At 37.0% G+C, this 25,294-nt stretch overlaps 1 protein-coding gene across 3 annotated transcripts in view; it reads left to right on the top strand.

Moving 5' to 3' along the window:
• Positions 1-25,294, top strand: part of HADHB (hydroxyacyl-CoA dehydrogenase trifunctional multienzyme complex subunit beta) — a 38,622-nt gene that overhangs the window by 586 nt on the left and 12,742 nt on the right. For all 3 annotated transcript variants that reach the window (XM_032497185.1, XM_032497186.1, XM_032497187.1), the window contains exons 2-7: positions 2,649-2,723; positions 2,838-2,882; positions 8,188-8,287; positions 11,147-11,191; positions 14,431-14,530; positions 24,675-24,762. In XM_032497185.1, the coding sequence (XP_032353076.1) occupies positions 2,657-2,723; positions 2,838-2,882; positions 8,188-8,287; positions 11,147-11,191; positions 14,431-14,530; positions 24,675-24,762 (445 nt within the window). In that variant the 5' untranslated portion in view covers positions 2,649-2,656. The remainder of the gene's footprint in view (positions 1-2,648; positions 2,724-2,837; positions 2,883-8,187; positions 8,288-11,146; positions 11,192-14,430; positions 14,531-24,674; positions 24,763-25,294) is intronic.

A 25,294-nucleotide genomic window follows, 5' to 3' on the forward strand; every position in this document is an offset into this window, starting at 1 on the left:
TCAAATTTTGAATTATGAATTTCTGAGCCCAGTAATCCTTCTTACTGGTCTTTAACCAATAGAAATATTCATGATGTTATGTGTAGCAATCATAGGTCTCCAGCCAACAGATATGCTGAAGATGTAAATGTACATCAGTAGGAAATGATTAAATAAATCATAGTACAAACGTACCATGGAATACTGTTCAGTAGTTCGTAAAGAAAAATGAAACATAATGACATGCTGATGTGGAAAAATGTCCACAATATATATTAAAGGAAAAAGCAAGTGGCAGAACAATACGTATAGTAAGTCCATTTTATGACAGAAAGCGAGAGGAGAGAAAATCCGAAAGCTGAGTCTACATATGGAAGGGATAAAGAGGGGCTTTCAGTTTACATTCTTATGTCTTTTTAAAGTTTCTTTTACAATGAGCATTTTTAATGTACAGTATAATTCTATTTTTATCAAAAATCTGCATATACTTACATCTTTATAGAGAGATAAAAACATACAAATGCATAAAAATGTTGGAAGCCTTTCCCCATCTAAGATTATAAAAATATCCTCTGATGTTTTCTTATAGTACTTTTATAGTTAAAAGTATATATTTAGATTAATCCATTTGGAATTGTACTTATAATGTGAGCTGTGGATCTAAATTTTTTTCCCAAATGATTAACCATTTCCCCAATAAATCCATTGAATAATTCATCTTTCTCCCATTTATTTGAAATGTTATTTTTATTATATACTAAATTCTCATACACATAAATATGCTTCAGAACTTGCTACATCCTGTTCTGTTGATTTGTTCATTTATTCCTGTGCCAAAATTGCACTGTTTTAATTATTGGTGCTTAATACAAAGTTTTGGTGTCTATTAGAGCAAGGTCCTCTTTTTTTCAATCAACATTTTCTTAACTTCTTTCATGAATTTTATCTCAAGATGAACTTTAGTTATGGGAATTTGTATTCCAGACTCAAGTGACATCAAATGTTGCTTCTAGAAAACTGGTGCCTATCTTATGGGCCAATTTGTGTCTCCCTGGTCAGAGTCTATTGGATATATCTAGGTTGGTGGGCCTAGAGGTTGGACTCCTCCATCTCTTCCCAATCCATATATTTACTAAATGTGTTTTTTTTTTTTTTGGAAGCCATAGGACATCCTTTTTTTAAATTATAAAGACCTAAGAGAAGTTAAACAAGGCTTTTATATTATCTGTAATTATGTAACAAATTACTCCAAAATTGAGCAGCTTAAATCAATAAAAATTTATTATCTCATACAGCTTCTGAAGGTCAGGAGTCTAGGGGTGACTTAGCTGGGTTCTGGCTTAGAGTTCCTCATGAGGTTGCAGTTAGAATGTTGGCCAGAGCTGTGGTCATCGGAAAGCTTGTCTGTGCTAGAGGATCCACTTCCAAGCTCACTCCCACTGCCGGCCTGCAGGCCGTTGTCAGGAGGCGGCAGTTCCTCGCCATGTGAGCCTCTTCACAGGGCTGCTCCTGATATGCCAGCTGGCTTCCTGCAGGCCAGGTGATCTGAGAGACAGACCAAGACGGAAGCTGCGGTATCTTTTATAGCCTAACCTTGGAAGTGACATAGCATCACTTCTAACATATTCTTTGGCTTACACGGAACAACTGTGTAAACAAAAATTCACAGAAGTGGAGTAGCTGGATCAAAAGTTAAGTGCGGTTGTAGTTTTTTGACAGTTATTTGCCAAATTGTCTTCCATAGGGATACACGTGCAGAGTTGCATCAGTTTACACTCTGAGCAGCAGCGTATGAGAGTGCCTGTGTGTGCGCGTGCTGTTCCACGCACTGAATGTCAGACCTTTGAGTCAAAAAATATATCTCAGTGCAGTTTTAATTTGTATTTCTCTTCTGAATGAGAGTGAATGTCTTTTCATATATTTAAGAGCCATTCGTATTTCCATTTCTGTGAACAGTCTGTTCATATCCTTTGTCCATTTTTTTCTTACTCTTTTGTAGGAACTCGTTTTGGGGAATTTAGGGAAATGATTAATATGTTTTAAATATTTTTTAATATGTAGGGATTTTATATTTTTATTATTTTGAAACAGTGTTAAGCTTATTTTTAAAGAAGTAGCAAGAGCAATATACAAACTTTTTTTCTTATAGCAGTTAAAATGTGATACCGCACTATCCCTGAATACTTCGGTGTGTATTCCCTTCAAATACAGACATCTCACAGGCATTCTACATAATCACAATACAACCATCAAAATCAGGAAGTTCACACTGGTGGCTTCAGGATCATGTCCAGCAATCTGTCTACTCCTTTGGCCCTAGAGAAGAGCATAGACTCTGGAGCTAGACTGCCTGACTTCACATCCCAGCTCTGCCTCTTACTAGTCACTCAATCTCTATGTGCTTCAGTTTCTTATCTCTTCCAAATGTAATTATCATGCCTACTCTGTTGGTTATTGTGAGTATTAGATGAACTGATGCTTAAATTAGTGGTTTACATACTATGAAAGATATGTCAATGAAGCTATAATAATATTAGAGGAAGGATAGTTGGTAATAAATTTTAGAGTATTTTTAATAGGCATGGGTAAGATTGTCAGAAATCATAGACTACAATGTAAGCTACAAAATGTTCAAATAACCCCGACTATCTTTTTTCTTCCCTTGTTAGATTTCAGAATGACTTCCTTCTTGACATACACTTTTAAAAATCTTCCCAGTACATCAAACTGGGCCCTCAGATCTTGTAAGTGTCATTTGTTCTTTTTTTTTTTTTTAAGGTTAGATTTGGGTGTGTAAACATCTTTTCAGGGACATGAAATTGTATTGCTTTTTGTAAAAACTTTATTTTGTCTTCCAGCTATAAGACCTCTGAGCTGTTCCTCCCAACTTCGAGCTGCTGCAGGTACAGTCATTTGTAAAAGAAACATTTTTGATTTGTTAGATTCTAGAATCTAGGTTTGTGAATTTTGAGAAAAAGCCAAAACTAATTTGCCAGCTCTCCCCTTTTTGTGAGCAACATGAACATCACTGTTGTGTGTACCTTCAAATTAAAACAACATTGGATTGACCAATCAATGATAGTACATGGTATAGGGTTGGACCCGAAGATGTTGGCAAGAGGCTACTTTCTAGGATGTGGATCCTGATGGAGTCACAGAGGTTCCGTGAATCTTGTAGGTCAGTTTACTCAGCTTCTGGCTGTTGGTCCTGGAGATGATCAGCTTACAAACACCCAGGAAACTATTATGGATCCAAAAGTTAACTTTTTAAACTTTCAGTGACAGAGTTCTCTATTAATATCTTCTTATCCCATGTGCAAGGGGACCCATACCTGAAATAGGGGTAACTGTGGAACTGGTTAATAAAAGAATATTGTTTAGTCAATATGAAATGAAAAAGTAAGGAAAGCTGTTGATTTTTATATGGTCTTTCAGACCCTTGGCAAATCTTCAGTGTTGAATACACACTTTTGCAGAATCTGCTGTAGGTCTGTATCTTCACCAGCCAGTGCTAAAAGCACCCTGATGAGTTCATACCTTCTCCTTGCTTGGGTCCTGTATTAACCTATGACTTAAGTTTTTAGTTTTATTATGGTATTTCTAGTTGGATAATAACTTATCAGAAAAAGCATCTTACCAGGATTCAGAAGACCTCTGCTCTGTTCCAGTTCTACCTCTTTTGGGGCAGTATGGCCTTGAACTGATCACTTTACTTCCCTGTGCTTTAGTTTCTTTGTCTAAAAAAGAGTAATAATTTTAGTCTTGTTAACCTCAAGTAGTTATAAAGATATCTCAAAGCACTTTGAAAAATGTAAACTCAATAATGATTATGTTTTTATATTGTTTTTCATATAGTGTATTTTTCAGGGGTCTGTTGCCTAATCCCACCTAGAGAAATTTCATGTTGTTGTATAATAAATATATTTTCTGTGGTCTCTGAATTCTAACTAGAATATAGATTTGTACTAGCCTCACAAAGAATAATTCTTTTCTATCTCATTTCACCTTTGCCTTAATTCTAATGTTTACCCAGGCCTTTGCTTTGCAGCCGTACACATAGATCTAACTCTTGCCAACTGGGAGACAGTCACAGTGAATACCAACAGAGTATTTAGAGTATTCTTTAACTGTTTTTTGTTTCTGTCTCCCCAACTCTACGCCCTTGTGAGACTTAAGTATTTTCATGTCCCCATTGTGTCACACTACAGGTGATTTGTGGTAACATTGATGATGATGCAATGCAGTGATGATGGTTCTGGAAGCACATGATGAGACAAAGGAGTATGACCAACTGATTTGTGGGAAGGGAGCAGGCACATCGAACAAGTTTTATGTTGCAATAATTTTATAGCTAATTTCTCTTGAAGTTAATGTGACTTTTCCTGCTTGACAGCTCTGTTGGGATGAAGGAATTAGAATAGAGGAATACAGGTTTTATTGATGTTTTCCTTCATCAGGATGACTGGAAATTTAAGTGTTTGATGGAAATTTTGAATTATTCATTTGATTATATCTAGATATGCTATACAGATCTTCCTTGGCTTATGATAGAGTTACATCCTGATAAACCCATCATAAGTTGAAAATCTTGTAAGTTGAAAATGCATTTATACATCTAGTCTACTGACCATCATAGCTTAGCCTAGCCTACCTTAAACATGCTCAGAACAGTTATATTAGCCTACAGTTGGGCAAAATCATCCAACACAAGGCCTATTTTATAATAAAGTATTGAATATTATGTAGTTTGTTGAGTATTGTACTGAAAGTGAAAAACAGAATGGTTGTATAGGTACAGGATGGTTGTGAATGTATTGTGGTTGTGAGTGGTTGTGAGTGTATCGCACCCTTGTGATGGTGTGGCTGCCTGGGAGCTGTGCCTTGCTGCTGCCCAGCATCACAAGAGAGTGTCATATCACACATCGCTAGCCTAGGGAAAAAACAAAAATTCAGAATTCAAGGTATGCTTTCTACTGAATTAGTATTGCTTTTGCACCATCCTAAAGTTAAAAATTCATGTTGAACCATGAAAAGTTGGGGACCATCTGTATATCTATGTATCTATATCCACACACATATATATATATGTATAGCAGTGGTATAATACATGGCATGTCTTTTATCTGCTTTGGTTTTAGTTGTATGTGTGAAATACAGAATGTGTATCAGCCTAAGAATCCTAGCTTTGTTGTTGGGAGGAGCCTTTAAGACCATCGAGTCCAACTCCCATGTTTGTAAATGAGAAATTTTTGGCAGATCAGGGGCTAGGACTCAGATATTTTAAGCCCCAGTTCAGCTTCTTATCATACATTGCTAATGAGTGCCCATAGCACTGTGAAATATATAAAAAAGAGACTTTGAAAAAATTCTGATGTGGTTAGGAGCCAGTGTGCATATGAAACAGAATGAGAGTCCTTTGGGTGACTGTTCATAATGAATATTATTTTAAATGTGGCTTGTAGCATTAATTTAATTACTTTATAATATGCTAAACTATTTGGAATAGCCAATTTTTGCCCCAGAGATTGCCATAGAAGTTCAGAAGCAGGAACTACAAGTAACCCAGGTTATCAGAGAAGACTTTACTAGGAGATGGAATGTGAACTAGGCCTTGAGGGGTAGGTAAGAATTAAACGGACAGAAGGAGCCACTCACATGGGAGGGTACATGAATGAAGGGAAATGGGGTGAAATGAGCAAGGCTGTGAGAGGCTGGGGGCTTGCTCATCCTGCTCCGTGTTGAGAGGTAGTGGGAAATACTTTGGGATCATTAAAGTGGAACCAGGTAAAGCAGGGGCTTTGTTAGAAGAGTTAGGAATTTGAATTTTATCTGTAAGTGTACAAAAGGAATGTGTAGTCATTTCTTAAAAAGTGGAATGACATGATGGCATGTCATCTGACTTTTTCTTTCATCACTTTATTTTCTCCAAGGTCTGTCACAAGTAATCTTCCAACTTAGTGGCCTTTTTTCAGTCCTCATTCTCCTTGAATGTTGAAATGTTTGACTATCACCTGCTCCTTGATACTCTCTTGCCTTTGCTCTCATGCTCTCGATTGTCCTACTGCCTCTCCCGTTTACCTTCTGTCCCACATCTTCCCTCTGCCCTCTAAATGTGGGGAGATAGCAAAGCCAGGAGTCTTTTGGTGTAAGAAACCCGCTCAAGTTAAGGATAAGAGGCCTCAAATAGTACAGCTGGGGAGACATTAGGAACCAAGCAGCTCAAGAGGCAGCTACTTTGTCTTGTGCATGGCCACGTGGGGTGTCACTTTTCTGCTCTTTCTATTTCTCCTTTTATATTCCCCTTCACTCTTCTTGCTGACTTCTTTGCTGACTCAGAATTTTTGCTGCCCCATAACTCTGACTTACAGATGACTTCAGTTTCCCATCAACCTGGTTCTTCCTCATGGCATCCTTTCAGCTTCAACTAATTGGTATTTCTCTCCATGCTCTGCTTAGATTCCTAAGAGAGAGAATCTAACTGGCACAGCTCATCACTTGTAGGTAGATGACATGGGTTACTGGTTGGCAGCTCTATGGATTGACTTTTGGTGGTCTGGTACCCACCCTGAATCTAATCAGCGTTGGCTCTGGACTTAGGGACATGGTGTCTTAGGTGGGATGTCTTAGGTGAACTTAGGGGTATGGCTACCCTTTTGCAGAAACTCTAAGCAGGGCAGCTCCCTTTAGAGGGGGCTGTGGGTGAGCAGACACTGCAAAATAGGCCTCTGCTTTTCTTCTGTATTCTGAGTATATCTCCTGGTTCTCCCAGCTACACTTCATTTCTCTTAAGAGCTTTAATTTCACATTTTCTAGCTATCTGTCAAATAGACAGATCCACCTGGGTATCTCTCCATCACCTCAAAGTTTGCACGTTTAAAATTGATGTTATTTTTCTTCCAAAACCAATGTACTGTGCTCTACGCTATACTGCTACAGTACAGAATACTTCTGTAGGGTAGAGTAGCTAGGTTTCCTTAGTCTCTAAGCTTCCTTCATAATCCTCTTTTCCTTACTTTCCATATCTGATTGGTCACCAAAATACATAGTCTTTATAAAATCTCTTGTATTGGTCACTTCCTTTCCATTTGCATTGATACTGCCTTTATCTTGGCCTTTAGCATCACAGGCTTGGTTTTGCCAGTCTCCTCGCTAATCTCCCTGTACCTTTATCTCCTTCACCAATTTATTAGAGCTGCCAGGAGAATCTTTGTACCCTACTTTATCATGACTCTTAGCTTTGATTACTGTTTCCTTGAAGTTGGTTGTAGATGTTTGTCATAAATAATTCTCTATGGCATATGTGGGTCTGGTAAGGTGATTGTTAAAATTTTACTCCTTATACTTTAGGATTTTTCTCTATCTCTGGAAATGAAGAGTGATGATAACAGATGAATTTCAACATTAACAACAATAAGAAAAGAATGAGATATTTCTAGATAGACAAACACAGAGAGGTCTTCAAGCTATATCATTTAGTTAGAAAAGTAAACATAATACACAAGTGTGTGCATGTAGATGCATCAAAAGAAAGTATATGCACCAAATTAGCAGTATTTACCTCTGGGAAGGAAGTTATATGGCAGGAGAGGGCATAAAGAGGGAACTTCAGTTTTACTATCCGTATTTTAGTATTGTTCATTTTTCTCTTTTTTTGAACCACCAGCATATATGCCCATTTTTTTAAACTAAAAAATTATAGAAAGATTGCTTTTTTGATGTTAGAAAATAACGAGACAAATCGAGTCAGATGGAATCAGGAAGTATTCTAGGTTTTTCCAGAGTGGCAATAGTCACCAACCAAACAGTCGTTGTTTCTACATAGAAAGACAAGAATATTAAGCTGTGTGGACAGTAAACAATATCAGTTATTGCAGCTTCTAATATTGAGGGCAGAATTATTGGTTGCTTTCAATGCAATAGATTGTCAAGCACTTGATAAAAAGAAACAATTTGTTAATAGCATAAATAACCTCATCATTAGGTATAATCTCAGTATTTACCTTAACTATTATTTGGAAACTTATAAATGCCAGTTAATTTCTTAGCCTTTTTTTTTTTTTTTTTTAGTTGCATTGGCTTGTTAAGTGGCAAATGCAACTTGGCATTGAATGATAAAAATTCTTCTTAGAATGTCTGTCTTTAAAAAATGTAAAAAGTCATCTGACTTCATTTATTTTAATTAATTATTCTTTGAACTTTATCTTAAAGATGTCCAGACCAAATCAAAGAAAACCTTGGCCAAATCCAGCGTAAGGAATATCGTGGTGGTGGATGGTGTTCGCATTCCATTTTTGCTGTCAGGCACTTCGTAAGTATGAAATGACTGCGCTACTTGTCATTTCTTCTTTTTTTCCTCCAGCTTTACTGAGGTATAATTAACAAATAAAATCTGTATATTTAGGTGCAGTGATTTTTTTTAAGGTATACAGTGTGATGGTTTTATACACACACACACACACACACACACACATACACACACACATTGTGAAATGCTTACCACAATCAAGTTAATTAACACATCCATCACCCCATGTAGTTTATTTATTCCTTCTCTTAAGGCACTTTCAAAAGTGATCTTCGTGACTGTAACCCTGTAGGAATACTGTTGATAGTAGACTAGTATATGAATAACATTTTCATAAAATTAATACAGAAAAAGTCAAGCCAGTGGTAAAATAATATGGCAAAATTTGTTTTTTATCCTTTCTCATAAGCAAGCCTAGTATAATGCTGGATTGAACCAGCCCTATTTTGAAAAGCTAGTGTGGGACCAGATAGCTTGTTTCCAACAGAGATATTCTTTCCTTGTCTGGAAATAAGTACATTGTTTCTTTGCCTCTTCAGAAGTTTGATTACTGAGGATGTGAACCTATTTATTCCTTTTGTTGTTTTTTTATTGTTGTGTTTTAGCTTCATTTAAGATCCTAATTGAGAAAGAAGTCAAAGTTCATGAGCAATTTAGTGGTATAAGGAAGAGAAGGACTTTCAATAATATAAGACATTATGGTTAATAGAGAAGAAAGAATAAAAATGTTAAGGCAGTCTCCAGTTAAAGAACAAAGTGACTAAAACTAATATAGAGGGAAAACTCTAAAGAAGACAGACTGTTTAGTCATGTTATTAATGTTATGACTGAGATGACAAATGAGTCTTCTATAATAGAAGATCATTTTCTAGGTGGAAAAAGATCTTTTTCTATTTAATTTGAAGAAGCTTTGCTTTCAATTGAGTGACATTTGAAAGACCAGGTTCTTAACTTAGAGGTAGAAGGTATTTTGGAAGCACTCCTAGAAATAAACTCCAGCACTAGAATTTGGGATTCTGTCAGTCATCCTGGTAGAAAGAGGTATCGGAGCATGAGAATAAAGATTGTAAAATGGTAAATAATTTCTGGTTTATACGTTTTAAAATTGACACACAACTTTCCTTCAAATAATTCTGCTCTAAGTTTGAGGGAACTCGTTTTACCTATGAAAGATTTTGAGAACTGTTGATGGTTTTTTTGTGAGTCAGAATAAAGTAAAAATATTTTTGGCTTTTTAGGTTTTAATTTTCAGGAATTTAAAGAATGAATATTCTTATTTAATCCAATGGTTAAATCTTTGACTTAAAAGGAATTTATTTTTTTACATTTAAACAACAAGAATTCACATCCAGATCTTTCTAAATACTCATTCTTTCTTAGAGGGAACCAGGCTTCCTAGAAGAATGACTAGGGCTGGGCCAGAGAAAATACAGGATGAACCTGGAGCATTTTGTAGTACCAGCAAGTAAAGAAGTACTTAAAAGAAAAAAAAAGGGACATGTCAAAAGGACACAGGACCAATCTGAAATAGCTTCAGATAACTGAAACTGGGAGAGTTTGATCAATAAAATAAATGTAATAGTATTACATCATAACCCAAAGAATAAATTAAATATCTATGAGTCCAATGTAATATAAATAAATGATTGAATAAAGAAATAAATGAGAGAGAAAAGACAAATCTTTTTTACAGAAGAATTTCAGTCAATAAGTACAGAAGAAATGAGGAAAATAAATAAATCACCATTAGAACTCACAGGAATAATGACTGCAACCAGGATCAATAGAATGCTATGAAGTTGGTTGGTGACTGCTAAATGAATGCTAAAGTTAGCGGGTGAGAAATGTTAACAAGATATTTCCATAGCCTCAGACTCTCTCCCCTCAAATATTTATTAATTACTTTGATGATTTTAACATGTGTCCACAAATTCTTTCCTCTTGAGTAAGGGCCAGAGTAGTGACTCACTTAACAAACTGAGTTTAGAAAGGGAAAAATAGAGAAAATTGGCAGATACTACTTTAACCAGGTGATTAAGTTAGCATCACCAGTAATAAGTCATGTTGTTACCATGTACACTCTGTTAAGAAACAATGGGAAGGGCACTTTATGTCTGTAATACTCCCTTTACGCCAATCCATAACCCTAGTCTTCCAAGTGTCAAGGCCAAGAATGACAAGGAAAGACTAAGAAACTATCACAGATAGAGGAGATGTATGAGGCATGACAACTACATGCATGAATTGGATCCTGGAATAGACCAATAAAAAGGACTAGTGCAAAAACTGATGAGATCCAGATAAAGTTAGTAGCTTAGGGAATAGTATAATGCCAGTATTAATTTCTTAGTTTTGACAAGTACATCATGGTTATGTAAGGTATTAGCGTTAGACTAAGCAGGGTAAAGGGTATACAGGAACTCATTTCTGTCTTTCCAGTTCTTTTGTAAAACTCAAGTTACTTCAAAACAAAATTCTCTTAAGAAGTTCTTATATATATATCCCTTGTGTCCCTTTAGACATCACAAAATAAATAATGAATTTTTTTTTTAAATAAAGGTGGACTTAAAAGGTGGGGTTTAGTTTTAAAGAATATTTAACATATGTCATGCTGAGCAATAAGACAGTGGCAAGATTTGTTAGATTCTTAGCCAGCTCAGTAAGAGTCAAAGCTTGTCAGATTTTTAAGGATGTGACAGATAGCAAAGTCACTATTTCTTTATTTGGAGTGATGAACTGCCTTAGGTAGTAGAGTGCATTTGCAGTAGTAAATGATTTCTTTAGGTATTTCAAACAGAATGAAAAACATTTTTTATTAAAACTCTAGGCTTTTTATTTAAATTATGTATTTTCTTTCCCCAGATATAAAGACCTGATGCCACATGATTTGGCTAGAGCAGCACTTTTGTAAGTAAATAGAGTTTTATTTTAGTTCTTATTTCATTAAAAGCACTTTTCTCCAGTTTTTACACTTGAAATAGCATGCTTAGTAGAATTTCCATATCTAAGATATGTTATCTTTTATGTGGTAAGAAAAAAAACACTAGATTTTACAAGATTCATTTATTCATTTTAGCTATACATGCTATACAAATTCAAGCAGCTGGTGAATGTCAGCGATCTTTATTTTGCAGGCTTGATAATCTCTTGGTATTCTTTAATGAGTACTGAAGCTTAGCTGCACATTATAAACAATGTAGGACTAGATTGATCAGGCTAAATACAATACATATGTTTGATGATCATCTTAGGAACTTTATTACTGTACAAGGATAGCCGAACAAATTACGCAAATGCAGATGCAGAACCTGTGGATACAGAGGACCAGCTGTACTATGCTGTTTTATTTAAGGGACGCGAGGGTCCTCAGATTTTAGTGTTTCTGGTAGAAGTAGGGGTGGAGAGATGGCTGGGGGAGATGCAATGTCTTTATCTGGAAAGAAGCCTAGCATGAGACCTGAAGATTCATGTGCAAACCAAATAAAAATATAAAATTAAATCTAGTTACATGAGATTGAGATGGAAGAATAATTTGATGAGAGTCAGCATGTAGGGCATTATTCATTTTCCACTGATGCTTTGCCTTTGTGCCTTCGACCAGCCACAGGTCTTTCCTAGTTTGGAAAATTCTCATCTTGTTCTGTTTGTCCTATCCATTTTTCTCCTTAATCCCATATTAACTGTTTCCATTTCCATTGCCCTAGAGTAACTATACTTTGCAAGCTTCTGTTAATAATGAGTCTGTGATCACTAGATGCACCAATTTTGTCTCAGGCCTCAGTGTCTTTGTCTTCTGTAGCATTTGACACTGTCAGCTGTACTTGAAACTGTCTTCCTTTGACTTCTTAATGTTATGCCTTTATGATTTCTCTTTCATCTGCTAACTAATTCTTCTCTACTTTTTAAGAAACTGGATTTCTTTATCTTTTATAAAGATATTTTGCAAGTTTCAGTCCTAAGCTTTGCATTCTCTGTATGCATGCTTTTCCTTAAAAACCTCATCTACTTAATCTTTATTTTTTATGTAGAGGACTCCCAGATCTCTAAATTTGACCTCTTTTCTTAGGCTCCTCTAGCTCTGCATGTAAAAAATAAAAATTATCTTCTCCCTGAAATCAGCTTATTTTCCTATTTCTAATAATGGTGCTATTTCTGATTATGGTCCCATGCTGGAGATTTGCAAATTTTTCCTCAACTTTTTGTTTTTAAAAATGTCAAATATACAATAAAATTGAAAGAGTAATACAGTGAACACCTAATTACCCCTCCCCTAGGTTTAATAATTGTTATTATTTTGCTGTATTTTCTATATCTATGTGGTTTGAAGCATTTGATGGTAAGTTTCAGGCATCTTGATCTTCAACCCTAAATACTTCAGCTAATACCTAAATACTCTTAAGAGTGAAGACGTTCTCTGCTATCCACAATACCATTACCATAGCTAAGATAACTTTGATTCTGTAACTTCTAATATCCAGTGCATAGTCAAATCCTCCTTACTTATTTCAAAAATGTCTTTTCTTGTAATAGTTTTTTTCTCCCAAATCCACTCGTTTCATACTACAAATGGATATGTCTCTTTAGTCCTTTTAACTTAGGACATCCTCCCTTCCACCCCCCTATGACAGTGACTTTTTGAAAAATCCAGGCCAGCTGTCCTGTGGAATGTCCCACATTCTGGATGTTTCCTCATAGTGATATTTAACTTTCCACTGTGAATCTCCTGTAAACTGGAAGTTAGATCTCTGAGCTTGATTAGATTCAGGTTAAACATTTTTTAGTAAGAATGCTTCATGAGTAAATCGCATGGGTATTGCATCATGTCAAGAGGCACATGGTGTGTAATGCTAAATCCAACCACTAGTCATGGGGGTCAGACCACCAGATCTTTGTATTATAAAGGTACGTTTTTTCCTTTGCAATTAGTAAATTATCTGTAAAGTGGTATCTTAGCATCATGTGAGCATCTTGTTCCCCAACAACCTTTGACCAAATGGTGTTAGCAGTGATAAGTTTTGCCTAAGTCAGTTATTATATTAGAAATTTCAAAATTGTGATTTTGCTAATTCTTTCATTTCTCTTACATTTATTGGTTGTTATTTTTCTGTAAAGAGCCACTTCCCTTTTTTTTTTTCAACTTTTAAATGATGTAGACTTACAGATATTTATTTGAATTTGTGTTATAGCCAAGCTTGGTCACTGTTCTTTTTGAAGCTCAGATTATCCCATAGGGAGCTCCTTCAAGTTGGCTCCTATGTCCCTTTTGTTTTTTAGTATAATATTGTTTTTTGAGTATAATTTGCACAGGTTTTTAAGTAGATTGTTTGATGAGTTTTGACAAATGTGTATGTATACCCTTGTTCCTGTTTTTTATATGATCTCATCTTTCAGTGTTTCTGGCGCTTGGACCTGGCCTCAGTCATTTTTTAAAAAGCTAATTCTTTTACTAGTAAATGGCATTTAGAAACCAAGTCTGAGTTCAAGATGTGCTACTAGTCCCTAACAGTGGGCAGAACAAGAAAATATATATTCTTTAGATTGTGAAACTTAAATTTAACATGCCTGGGATTTTACTTCATCTCTTTAATTTTCTATTTGTTTTTCTTTTTGACTGAAAACTTTGGTTTACTTATCTATTTTATCCTATATCAAATTTTTTCTTTTATTTTTTTAATTGGGGTATACTTGATTTACAATAGTATATTAGTTTCAGGTGTACAGCATAGTGATTCAAAATTTTTATGGATTATATTTCAAATTATTTTTAATTAAAAAATCTTTATTTATTGAAAGCTTCTTTAAATTCTATAGTGCTTTACCATTCTTAAAGCTTCCACACACATAATTTCATATAATCCCATAATAACCCTTTTCCCCCTCAAGCCCTATGTTGCCCCTCCCCCATTCCAAATTATTTTTGATTCTTCCTATTTAACTTCTCATTGCCAGTTAAGCATCAGACATTGACTTTCTAAATCAGTTTTTCATTTCATTGATAAAGTGCCACATGCTTGCCAGATTGAGGAAAAGATACTGTTTTAAATTCAAGGTTAGCCTTTTTAAAAAACTGTGGTGTTTTATGGGATGATCTGTGATCCTATCTTGAATGTGTGAAATGAGTCTTTGCTTTGGACTTTTGCTCACAGGGGTTTGTTGCATCGGACCAGTGTCCCAAAGGATGTTGTTGATTATATCATCTTTGGCACAGTCATACAGGAAGTGAAAACCAGCAATGTGGCTAGAGAGGTGAGTAAAACCAATTTTATGGTGTTTAAAGAGATTGCTAGGAGAATCAATCTGAATTTTTTTTTAACATTTTTTATTGATTTATAATCATTTTACAATGTTGTGTCAAATTCCAGTGTTCAGCACAATTTTTCAGTATTCATGGACATATACACACTCATTGTCACATTTTTTTCTCTGTGAGTTATCATAACATTTTGCGTATATTTCCCTGTGCTATACAGTGTAGTCTATTCTACAATTTTGAAATCCCACTCTATCCCTTCCCACTCTCCACCCCCCTGGTAACCACAAGTCTGTATTCTCTGTCTGTGAGTCTATTTCTGTCCTTTATTTACGCTTTGTTTTTGTTTGTTTGTTTTTGTTTTTGTTTTTTAGATTCCACATATGAGCGATCTCATATGGTATTTTTCTTTCTCTTTCTGGCTTACTTCACTTAGAATGACATGCTCCAGGAGCATCCATGTTGCTGCAAATGGCATTATGTTATCGATTTTTATGGCTGAGTAGTATTCCATTGTATAAGTATACCACATCTTCTTTATCCAGTCACCTGTTGATGGACATTTAGGCTGTTTCCATGTTTTGGCTATTGTAAATAGTGCTGCTATGAACATTGGGGTGCAGGTGTCATCCTGAAGTAGATTTCCTTCTGGATACAAGCCCAGGAGTGGGATTCCTGGGTCATATGGTAAGTCTATTCCTAGTCTTTTGAGGAATCTCCACACTGTTTTCCATAGTGGCTGCACCAAACTGCATTCCCACCAGCAGTGTAGGAGGGTTCCCCTTTCTCCACAGCCTCTCCAGCATTTGTCATTTGTGGATTTTTGAATGATGGCCATTCTGACTGGTGTGAGGTGATACCTCATTGTAGTTTTGATTTGCATTTCTCTGATAATTAGTGATATTGAGCATTTTTTCATGTGCTTTTTGATCATTTGTATGTCTTCCTTGGAAAATTGCTTGTTTAAGTCTTCTGCTCATTTTTGGATTGGGTTGTTTATTTTTTTCTTATTGAGTCGTATGAGCTGCTTATATATTCTGGAGATCAAGCCTTTGTCGGTTTCACTTGCAAAAATTTTCTCCCATTCCGTAGGTTTTCTTCTTGTTTTACTTCTGGTTTCCTTTGCTGTGCAGAAGCTTGTAAGTTTCATTAGGTCCCATTTGTTTATTCTTGCTTTTATTTCTTCTAGGAGAAAATTTTTTAAATGTATGTCAGATAATGTTTTGCCTATGTTTTCCTCTAGGAGGTTTATTGTATCTTGTCTTATGTTTAAGTCTTTAATCCATTTTGAGTTGATTTTTGTATATGGTGTAAGGGAGTGTTCTAGCTTCATTGTTTTACATGCTGCTGTCCAGTTTTCCCAACACCATTTGCTGAAGAGACTGTCTTTATTCCAATGTATATTCTTGCCTCCTTTGTCGAAGATGAGTTGACCAAAAGTTTGTGGGTTCATTTCTGGGCTTTCTATTCTGTTCCATTGGTCTGTATGTCTGTTTTGGTACCAATACCATGCTGTCTTGATGACTGTAGCTCTATAGTATTGTCTGAAGTCTGGGAGAGTTATTCCTCCAGCCTCTTTCTTTCTTTTCAGTAATGCTTTGGCCATTCTAGGTCTTTGATGGTTCCATATGAATTTTATTATGATTTTTTTCTAGTTCTGTGAAATATGTCCTGGGTAATTGGATAGGGATTGCATTAAATCTGTAGATTGCTTTGGGCAGTGTGACCATTTTAACAATATTGATTCTTCCAATCCAAGAGCATGGAATATCTTTCCACTTTTTAAAGTCTTCTTTAATTTCCTTCATCAATGGTTTATAGTTTTCTGTGTATAATTCTTTCACCTCCTTGGTTAGATTTATTCCCAGATATTTTATTACTTTGGGTGCTATTTTAAAGGGGATTGTTTCTTTACTTTCTTCTTCTGTTGATTTATCGTTAGTGTAAAGAAATGCAACTGATTTTTGAACGTTGATTTTGTTATCTGCTACCTTGCTGAATTCTTCAATCAGCTCTAGTAGCTTTTGTGTGGACCTTTTAGGGTTTTCTATATATAGTAACATGTCATCAACATATAATGACACTTTTACCTCTTCTTTTCCAATTTGGATCCCTTTTATTTCTTTCTCTTGCCTGACTGCTGTGGCTAGGACTTCCAGGACTATGTTGAATAGGAGTGGTGATAGTGGGCATCCTTGTCTTGTCCCAGATTTTAGTGGGAAGCTTTTGAGTTTTTCACCGTTGAGCACTATGCTGGCTGTAGGTTTGTCATATATAGCTTTTATTATGTTGAGATATGTTCCCTCTATACCCACTTTGGCGAGAGTTTTTATCATAAATGGGTGTTGAATTTTATCAAATGCTTTTTCTGCATCTATTGAGATGATCATGTGGTTTTTGTCCTTTCTCTTGTTGATATGATGTATTACACTGATTGATTTGCATATGTTGAACCAGCCTTGTGTCCCTGGGATGAACCCCACTTGGTCATGATGTATAATCTTTTTTATGTGTTGTTGGATTCTATTTGCTAAAATTTTGGTGAGGATTTTGGCGTCTATGTTCATCAGTGATATTAGCCTATAATTCTCTTTTTTTGTAGTGTCTTTGCCTGGTTTTGGTATCAGGGTGATGGTGGCTTCATAGAATGAGTTTGGGAGTATTCCCTCCTTTTCAATCGTCTGGAAGTTTGAGAAGGACTGGTATGAGTTCTTCTTTGTATGTTTGGTAGAATTCCCCGGTGAAGCTGTCCGGTCCTGGACTTTTATTTGTAGGGAGGTTTTTAATTGCTATTTCTATGTCCTTTCTAGTGATCGGATTGTTCAAGTGTTCAGATTCTTCTTGATTCAGTTTTGATGGACAGTATGTTTCCAGAAACTTGTCCATCTCCTCTAGGTTATCCAGTTTGGTTCCATATAGTTTTTCATAATATTCTCGTATGATACTCTGTATTTCTATTTTGTTTGTTGTAATTTCTCCATTTTCCTTTCTTATTTTGCTAATTTGTGCTCTCTCTTTTTTCTTCTTTGTGAGTTTGGCCAGAGGTTTGTCGATTTTATTTACTTTTTCAAAAAACCAGCTTTTGGTTTGGTTGATTTTTTTCTATGGTCTTGTTAATCTCTATTGTATTTAATTCCCCTCTGATCTTTATTATTTCCTTCCTTCTGCTGCTTTTTGGGGCTTTTTGTTCTTCTTTTTCTAATTCATTCAGGTGGTGGGTTAAATTGTTTATTTGAGATTGTTCTTCTTTTTTGAGGAAGGCCTGTATCGCTATAAACTTCCCTCTTAGCACTGCCTTTGCTGTGTCCCATAGGTTTTGAGTGGTTGTGCTTTCATTATCATTTGTCTCAAGGTATTTTTTAATTTCAGCTTTGATTTCCTCATTGATCCATTGTTTTTTCAATAACATATTGTTTAATCTCCATGCTTTCCTTTTTTTCTCCTTTGTTTCTCTGTTGTTGATTTCCAGTTTCATGGCATTGTGGTCAGTAAAGATGCTTGAGATAATTTCTATCTTCTTAAAATTGTTGAGGTTTCTTTTGTGCCCAAGTACATGATCGATCCTGGAAAATGTTCCATGTGCACTTGAAAAGAATGTATATCCTATTTTTGGGGGGTGTAATGCTCTGAAAATATCCACCAAATCTAGTTTTTCTATTGTAGTATTTAATTTCTCTGTTGCCTTGTTTATTTTCTGTCTGGAAGATCTGTCTAGTGATGTTAATGCAGTGTTAAAATCTCCAACTATGATTGTATTCCCATCAATATCCCCCTTTATCTCTGTTAGTAATTCTTGTATGTACTTAGGTGCTCCTATATTGGGTGCATATATATTAACGAGTGTAATATCCTCATCTTGTATCACTCCTTTAATCATTATAAAATGTCCTTCTTTATCTTTCTTTATGGCCTTTGTTTTAAAGTCTATTTTGTCTGAAATCAGTACTGCAACACCTGCTTTTTTGGCTTTTCCATTTGCATGGAATATCCTTTTCCATCCTTTCACTCTCAATCTATATGTGTCCTTCTCCCTGAAGTGGGTCTCTTGTATGCAGCATATTGAAGGTTCTTGCTTTATTATCCAGTCTGCCACTCTGTGTCTTTTGACTGGAGCATTTAGTCCATTAACATTTACAGTAATTAATGATAGATGTGTGTTTATTGCCATTTTGAACTTATCTTTGCAGTTGAATTGGTATAGCCTCTTTGTTCCTTTCTTCTTCCTTTTGTGGTTTGGTAATTTTCCTTTGTATTATCATGGATTTTATTTAATTTTTGTGACTCCTTTGTAAATTTTTGGCTTGTGGTTACCCTTTTTTGTAAATCTATCAACCCATTACTATAACTGTTTTTATTAAACTGATAGTAACATGATCTCAAACCCATCCTACTGTTAAAAAAATTTAAAAAAGAAAGAAAAAAATATTCTATATTTCCCTGCCTCCCTCTCCCACTCTCAGTGATTTGTATGTCTTCTTTTATAATTTCATGTTTACTTTATTTGTAATTCATGAGTTATCACCTTTCCAGTTGTGTGTTTCTCATTTCTGTAGCATCCTGCTGCTTTTCTATTTAGAATAGCCCTTTCAATATTTCTTTTAGCATGGGTTTAGTGTTGCTAAACTCCTGCAGCTTTTTTTGGTCTGTGAAACTCTTTATTTCTCCTTCTATCCTCAAGGATAGCCTTGCTGGATAAAGGATCCTAGGCTGCATCTTTTTTTCATTCAGGGCTTTGAATATATCTTGCCACTCCCTTCTGGCCTGTAGTGTTTGTGTAGAGAAATCAGCTGAGAGCCTTATGGGGGTTCCCTTGTAACTTACTCTTTGCTTTTCTCTTGCTGCCTTTAGAATCCTTTCTTTATCCTTGACTCTGGCCATCTTGATTATGATATGTCTTGGGTTCTTCCTGTTTGGGACCCTCTGAGCTTCCTGTACTTGGATATCTGATTCCTTCTTTAAGTTTGGGAAGTTTTCAGTCATGATTTCTTCAAAAACCTTTTCAATCCCCTTTGATCTTTCTTCTCCTTCTGGGACCCCTATTATGCGAAGATTGGGACGCTTTATATTATCCCATAGGTCCCTTATGCTATTTTCATTATTTTTTATTTGCTTCTCTTGTAGTTCTTCTGAATGGGTGCTTTCTATTGCCCTGTCTTCTAGATCACTAATTCGTTCCTCTGCATTATCTAGTCGGCTTTGCACAGCTATTAGATCATTCCTCATCTCTCTCAATGAGTTTACCCATTCTACTTGGCTCTTCTTTATAGCTTCAATTTCATTTTTGACATATTTTATATCTCTAAACACTATCTCTTTTAATTCCTTCAGCAATTCGATCACTCCTTTTTTGAAATCTTGATCTAGTAGGCTATCGATGTCTATTTCGTTGATCTTTCTTTCAGGGGATTTCTCTTGTTCTTTTAATTGCGAAAGGTTTTTCTGCTTCTTCATCTTGCTCATACCTCTTTGGCACTGTGGTTTATGGAGTATCAGTTGTTTATTTTGGTCCTTAAGGATTTTATCTATCTGATGCCTATTTAGGAATAGAACTTAGGAAAAAAAGAAAAAAAAAAAGAGAGAGAGAAAGAATTTTAAAAGAAGGGAGAAAGAGGGTTTGAAAACAGTGTATAATGAATAATAGAAGAGTGAGTTGAAGCAGAGTATTAATCGGGTTGAGACGTCCTTTTGAAACCTTTACAAAAAAAGGGGGGGGAGATGAATAGATGTATTTGAAACCTGTGTCTAATCAATAGCAGGACATCAAAACCCAAGAGAAATAGAAATGAATTAAGAAGTAAAGATTAAGAGAGTAATAGAAAATAGAACAGGTAAAAACAGATTTAAAAAAAAAAGGGGGGGGGTGTTTTTTGGTGTTCTCCTGGAGTCTGTGTGCTTTTAATGTGAAGTCTTTCTGTCTTCGTCCTGTTTTAGAAGCTCAGCTTGCTGTTTTCAGAGGCCCTCCGTTGGCGCCCTCTTCTGTGCTGCTCCCAGCACCTGTCGGCAAGCCGATCGCGCCGCCTCCTAACACTGGGTCAGGTGCAGCTCTCTGCTGTGGGCGGGCGGGTCGCTGCCCCTCCGGATGCCGCAGTCAGATGTTGCAGACTGGCCGGGTAGGAGGGCGGGTCGTGCCCCCTCCCAGCACCTCGGTCAGGGGCTGTGTTCCTGCCGGAAAGGCGGGGGGCCGCTCTCGCTCTACCTGCGCCGCCGCCGGTAGCTCCGCTGCTCTGTGCGGCTGCGCGCTCCGCCCTGGTCGGCGCTCCGCGGGTGGGCTCGGGGAAGACCCAGGGACAGCCCTGTCCCTGCTCCGAGCCAAAACCCAGCTCCTTGTTTGTCTTTGTGGAGCAAGTTCTCTGAGGGACCAGGATGGAAGGATCCTATCTGCCCCGGGCTGCAGGCCAGTCTCAGTCTGGCCTTTGAGGCTGCTAAGCCCTTCTGTGCGGATGCAGGTTTCGCCCCCGCCCCCGCCTGGGTGCTCAGCGCGGAGGATATGGCGGCTGTGCCTGCGCCCCGCCTCTCTTCCCCCGAAAACTTTCCGCGGGTTTTCAGAGATGGGGGTGTGCACCCTTCCCCCGAGAGCACCTCAACCTTGCTGTTTTATGGAGGGCCGAGGTTGTTCTGCCCTGTGCACCCACAGCCACGGCGCGCAGCCCCTTGTGTTCCCCCGGGGCTGCCTCCGTGCAGCCACTTCCATCCTCCGCCCGGCTTGTGCAGCCTGGCCCTGCCCGCAGCTGCCGGCCCGTGTCTCAGGCTGGGTGTCGGGGGGACGCTCTGTGCCCGTTTAACTTAGTTCTGTTAGTCAAGGGCTGCTCTGTACAGATCCGAGCCTCGGAGGCTCCCCCTCCGTCCCGCTGGCCTCTCAGTTGGAGAGGGGAGACCCAGCGAGCGAGCGCCAGTGCTCCTTTGCCGCTCCCTCTCCCGCACTGCTTTGCCTTTTGTTCTTTCTTTTTTCCTTTTCTCCTACCAGATTTTTGGCGTCTTTATCTTTTGAAGAGGGCGATGTTCTGTCGGAGTTCCACAGGTGCTCTGGTTGGCTGAGTGGGTCTGTAGATGTGGGTCTTGGTGTATTTGTGGGAGAGGGTGACCTGTGAGCGTCCTTCTACTCCGCCATCATCTCCGTCTCGAATCAATCTGAATTTTAATTAATACAGTTTACTCTAAAAGTTACTAAAATAGTTATGTTTGACTTAAGTGTGATTTTACTACTTGAATTATTTCATATTTAAAAGAACTGTAGTATAAATTAGATGACATGCTATTCTAGTATATATTTATACTATACTATAAATCAAATCAATTATTTGACTTGTTTTGGTATATATTAATTTGTTTATCTCTTAGGAAAATAAAGATTATGGTAAAGTAGGGCTGATGTAACTTTTAGTAATGTTAGTGTGGCTTCTAATTAACTTAAAATTTCAGCATTTTACAGAGAACTTATTTCATAACATAGTTTTTATTGGAGTTAGCTTGTTCATTTGTTCTCATTGACTAGATGACACATAGGTCAGTTTTTATTAAAAACTTTGGGAGTTTACTTTTACCCTAATTGGCAAAGCCCCATGTAGTGTTTATTGAGCAACCGAGATGATGACAGGCCTTGGATTTCCTGTGGCACGTCCTACAGGAATTTCATAATGAATAGTCCAAACACATTTTCTGGGCTTTGTTTCAATTTGAAAGTGACTATTTGGATAAAGTTGGCAACAAAGCACATTTCAGTGTGCTAATCATTTTCTCTGTTTCTGGTTTATGCTAGCCATGTTACTGTTTTCAGGATAGTTGAAAGGGCAGTAACTTTCTTCACTGTCAGCCAAGAGAAGGGAAGATGAACAGGACTGAAAGTAATTGTTTCACCCCACCTTTTTACTTGCCAGTAAATGTTAATGCTGAAAGTCTGGTGTTACCAAAGGCCACAAAAATCAACTACTGTATATTGTCAGGGAGGCAGGAAAGAATTAAGAGCAGGGAAAGGTTTTTTTTTTCCCTTCCTGTTTTTTTGTTTTTCCTTGGACCTTCACACTTCTAAGTGTATCAAATGGGACAATTTTGTGAGTATATCAAGCTATTCATAGTATATTTTCAGCTTTTATATTTCTGAAAAAAACAAAATGACTCATAAAAGCACTTAAAAAGTAAATATTAAATCTGTTTTGGTTTTCTTTATATTTCTATTCTGTCCCAGCATTAAAGCCATAATGGGTTTTTTCCCTAAATTTTTTTCCGGAAATTTTTTATGCATATGCAAATGTCAGCTATTGGTTGACATGCAGTAGATTCCCTCTCCCTGACCTGTACTGATACTAAAGGCTAAGTTGCAGGAATAGGTTTCAAGAATGTCTCTCTGAAGTTGTTTTGTAACCTAAAAGCTACCAGCTAGAGAATTTTTTTAAGAACCTGTTTTCTGTATTAATAATGTGATATTGAAATCCTGAAAGGCTTCTGGTGCTGAGTTCCCTTGAACCTGACTCTTGTGAAAAGCCTCAGCATATCTGCCTGCTCTCCAGCTTTAACTAAGAGGCATCTTCCTCCTTTCCTCTCATTGTGCTGTCTAGACCTAAGCTTGCCTTGAGTTCACCGGTAACTACTTCTATTTAAAGTTCCCTCAGTCCTGAGAGTCAACTGGGACCAAAGGACACATGCCAGGAAGGACCTCATGAGGATTAGGCCAGTGTGACCTGAGTGCCCTCCTTCCCTGTCACCTAGAGGCTGGCCTCTCTCTTCCTTTTGGGCTGGTTTACATTGAGAGGCTGACATGCAGTTGCCAGGGAGTATTTACAATGAAGTGTTCAGCACTTAGTATCAGGCCTACTTAGAAAGACCAGGATAAGGTCATGTTGCACGTACACCACTATAACACATTACTGCCTCTATGGATTATGGTAAATAATGGTGAATATGCTAAATAGTACAGGTAGTATAAGTGTAAAGGCAAAAATCGGTTAAGAAACATTGAACCATTTTTAACCTTGACTTTGGAAACATGGTTATCTTACCAAATTATAGGAAATAGATCTTGTATTCTGAGGATAGTTAAATAGTTCAGAAAAAGGCCACTAAACATGAATTCCTGTAATGGGAACCAGAATTTCATAGTAAATGTGGTGGTGATGAGATGGGGTATTGAGTTTTGTTTTTAAAATTTAATATTACAGAAATAAATTTTATTGCTGCACCTATACATTTATTCTTTACATAAACAAAAATGGAATCAGGCACTCATTGGTTTTTTGGCAGCAGATTTTCCTCAATAAATAGTCTAATAAAGTAATAGATGTTCCTGTTTCATTTTTGACTTTTACTGTGCCGTCATAACAGAGGCCATCTTTGCCAGATTAATGGAGAGCCTCAGTTCTTCACAAGGCCCCTCAAATTATTCTCTTTTGAAGCACCGATTATGTCATCACCCTGACCAATTTTCTCTTTTCCAGTTGTTAGCTGGTCTAACTCTTACTTGTCAGAGGCTCACTTGTGGCTCAAGCAGTTTTCCAAAATTTCTCTCATCGATGTCAACTCCTGCATATTTGACACGTTTTCCAGTTCAACTTTGAGTTGGGTCTCCAGTGTGCTGTCTACGCTGTCAGGCAGCCAGTGAACGTGGAGATTGCAGAGTGGGCAGGGACCTGGGTGGGGAGCTGTTGATGAGAGGTCAATTTTTAGAAACTATTTCCATGTTTGATGACTTTTGCTTTACTACTAAGCCTCGTAACTGCAGGAACACAGGTCACGAGGACCCCTCCCCATGATACATTTCATCGTTCTGTCAACCATATTTAACAGGTTTACTTTAGGTTTATTTGAAAATTTAAACAAGTTAAAATCAAATTGCATGCTGATATCCTTAAAGGCTCTGAGAAAAGCATTGCTAAGAAAGACATGAGGTGAGATACAAGAGGACGTAGGCTTGTAGACTCCCCTAGAAAACGGCTACAAGGAATTTGGCAGAGTGTTTGTCAATTACTGGCTAAATGAAAAATTAGACCATTTTTGTGATGGCCTTCATTTTATTTTAAATATTTCTCTGTGGAATATTAAACTCAAATCCTTCCCTGATATACCACACAGTGAAGTAGTGCTTAAAGCATCATTTACATGTAGCACTTCCTTTATAAGTGGTCATTTCACTCACCGTATCTCCTGAAGGCTGCCCTCGGAGCTGGCTTCTCCAACAGGATTCCTGCTCACACTGTCACCATGGCTTGCATCTCTGCCAACCAGGCCATGACCACAGGTATGTTTTTTTGAAAGCAGAAAGTACGTGTTAGTTCTCCTTTGTGTTTTATATGAGCATTAAAAACTCCTCTTACCAGAAAGAAATGATCTCTGAATTTATGTGTCTTTAAAAGTAAGGTAACATTTGAATTTTTAAATTTTTGACAGTAGTTCTTACCTTTTCTTGTTCTCCATACATGAGGGACACAACCATTCATGTAGTTTCTCCACCAGTAGTGTGGCTGGCTACATCAGGGATTAAGTGAAGGGGTATGTCTCTAGAAGGGTGCTTCTGAATTTGAGTCATGAAGAGTTTATAACCTGCTAGGTTTCAAAGTTGGGTGATTCTGATATGGTACTTCCCCATAAAGGTTGTGGCCTTCTTCCCTCCACCATCACCATAGTGACAAATCACTGCTTTTGATGGTACAGCTCTCCTCTACTTTCTCCCTACATCTTGACATTTTTATAATTAGTTACATATTCTCCTAACTTAGCAAAACTGTGGGACATTTTGTAGCATCAGCCTTAATTGTGAAAAGATGGGAAAC

The sequence above is a fragment of the Camelus ferus genome, chromosome 15 (genome assembly GCF_009834535.1).
Source record: "Camelus ferus isolate YT-003-E chromosome 15, BCGSAC_Cfer_1.0, whole genome shotgun sequence".
Classification (NCBI taxonomy): Eukaryota; Metazoa; Chordata; class Mammalia; order Artiodactyla; family Camelidae; genus Camelus; species Camelus ferus.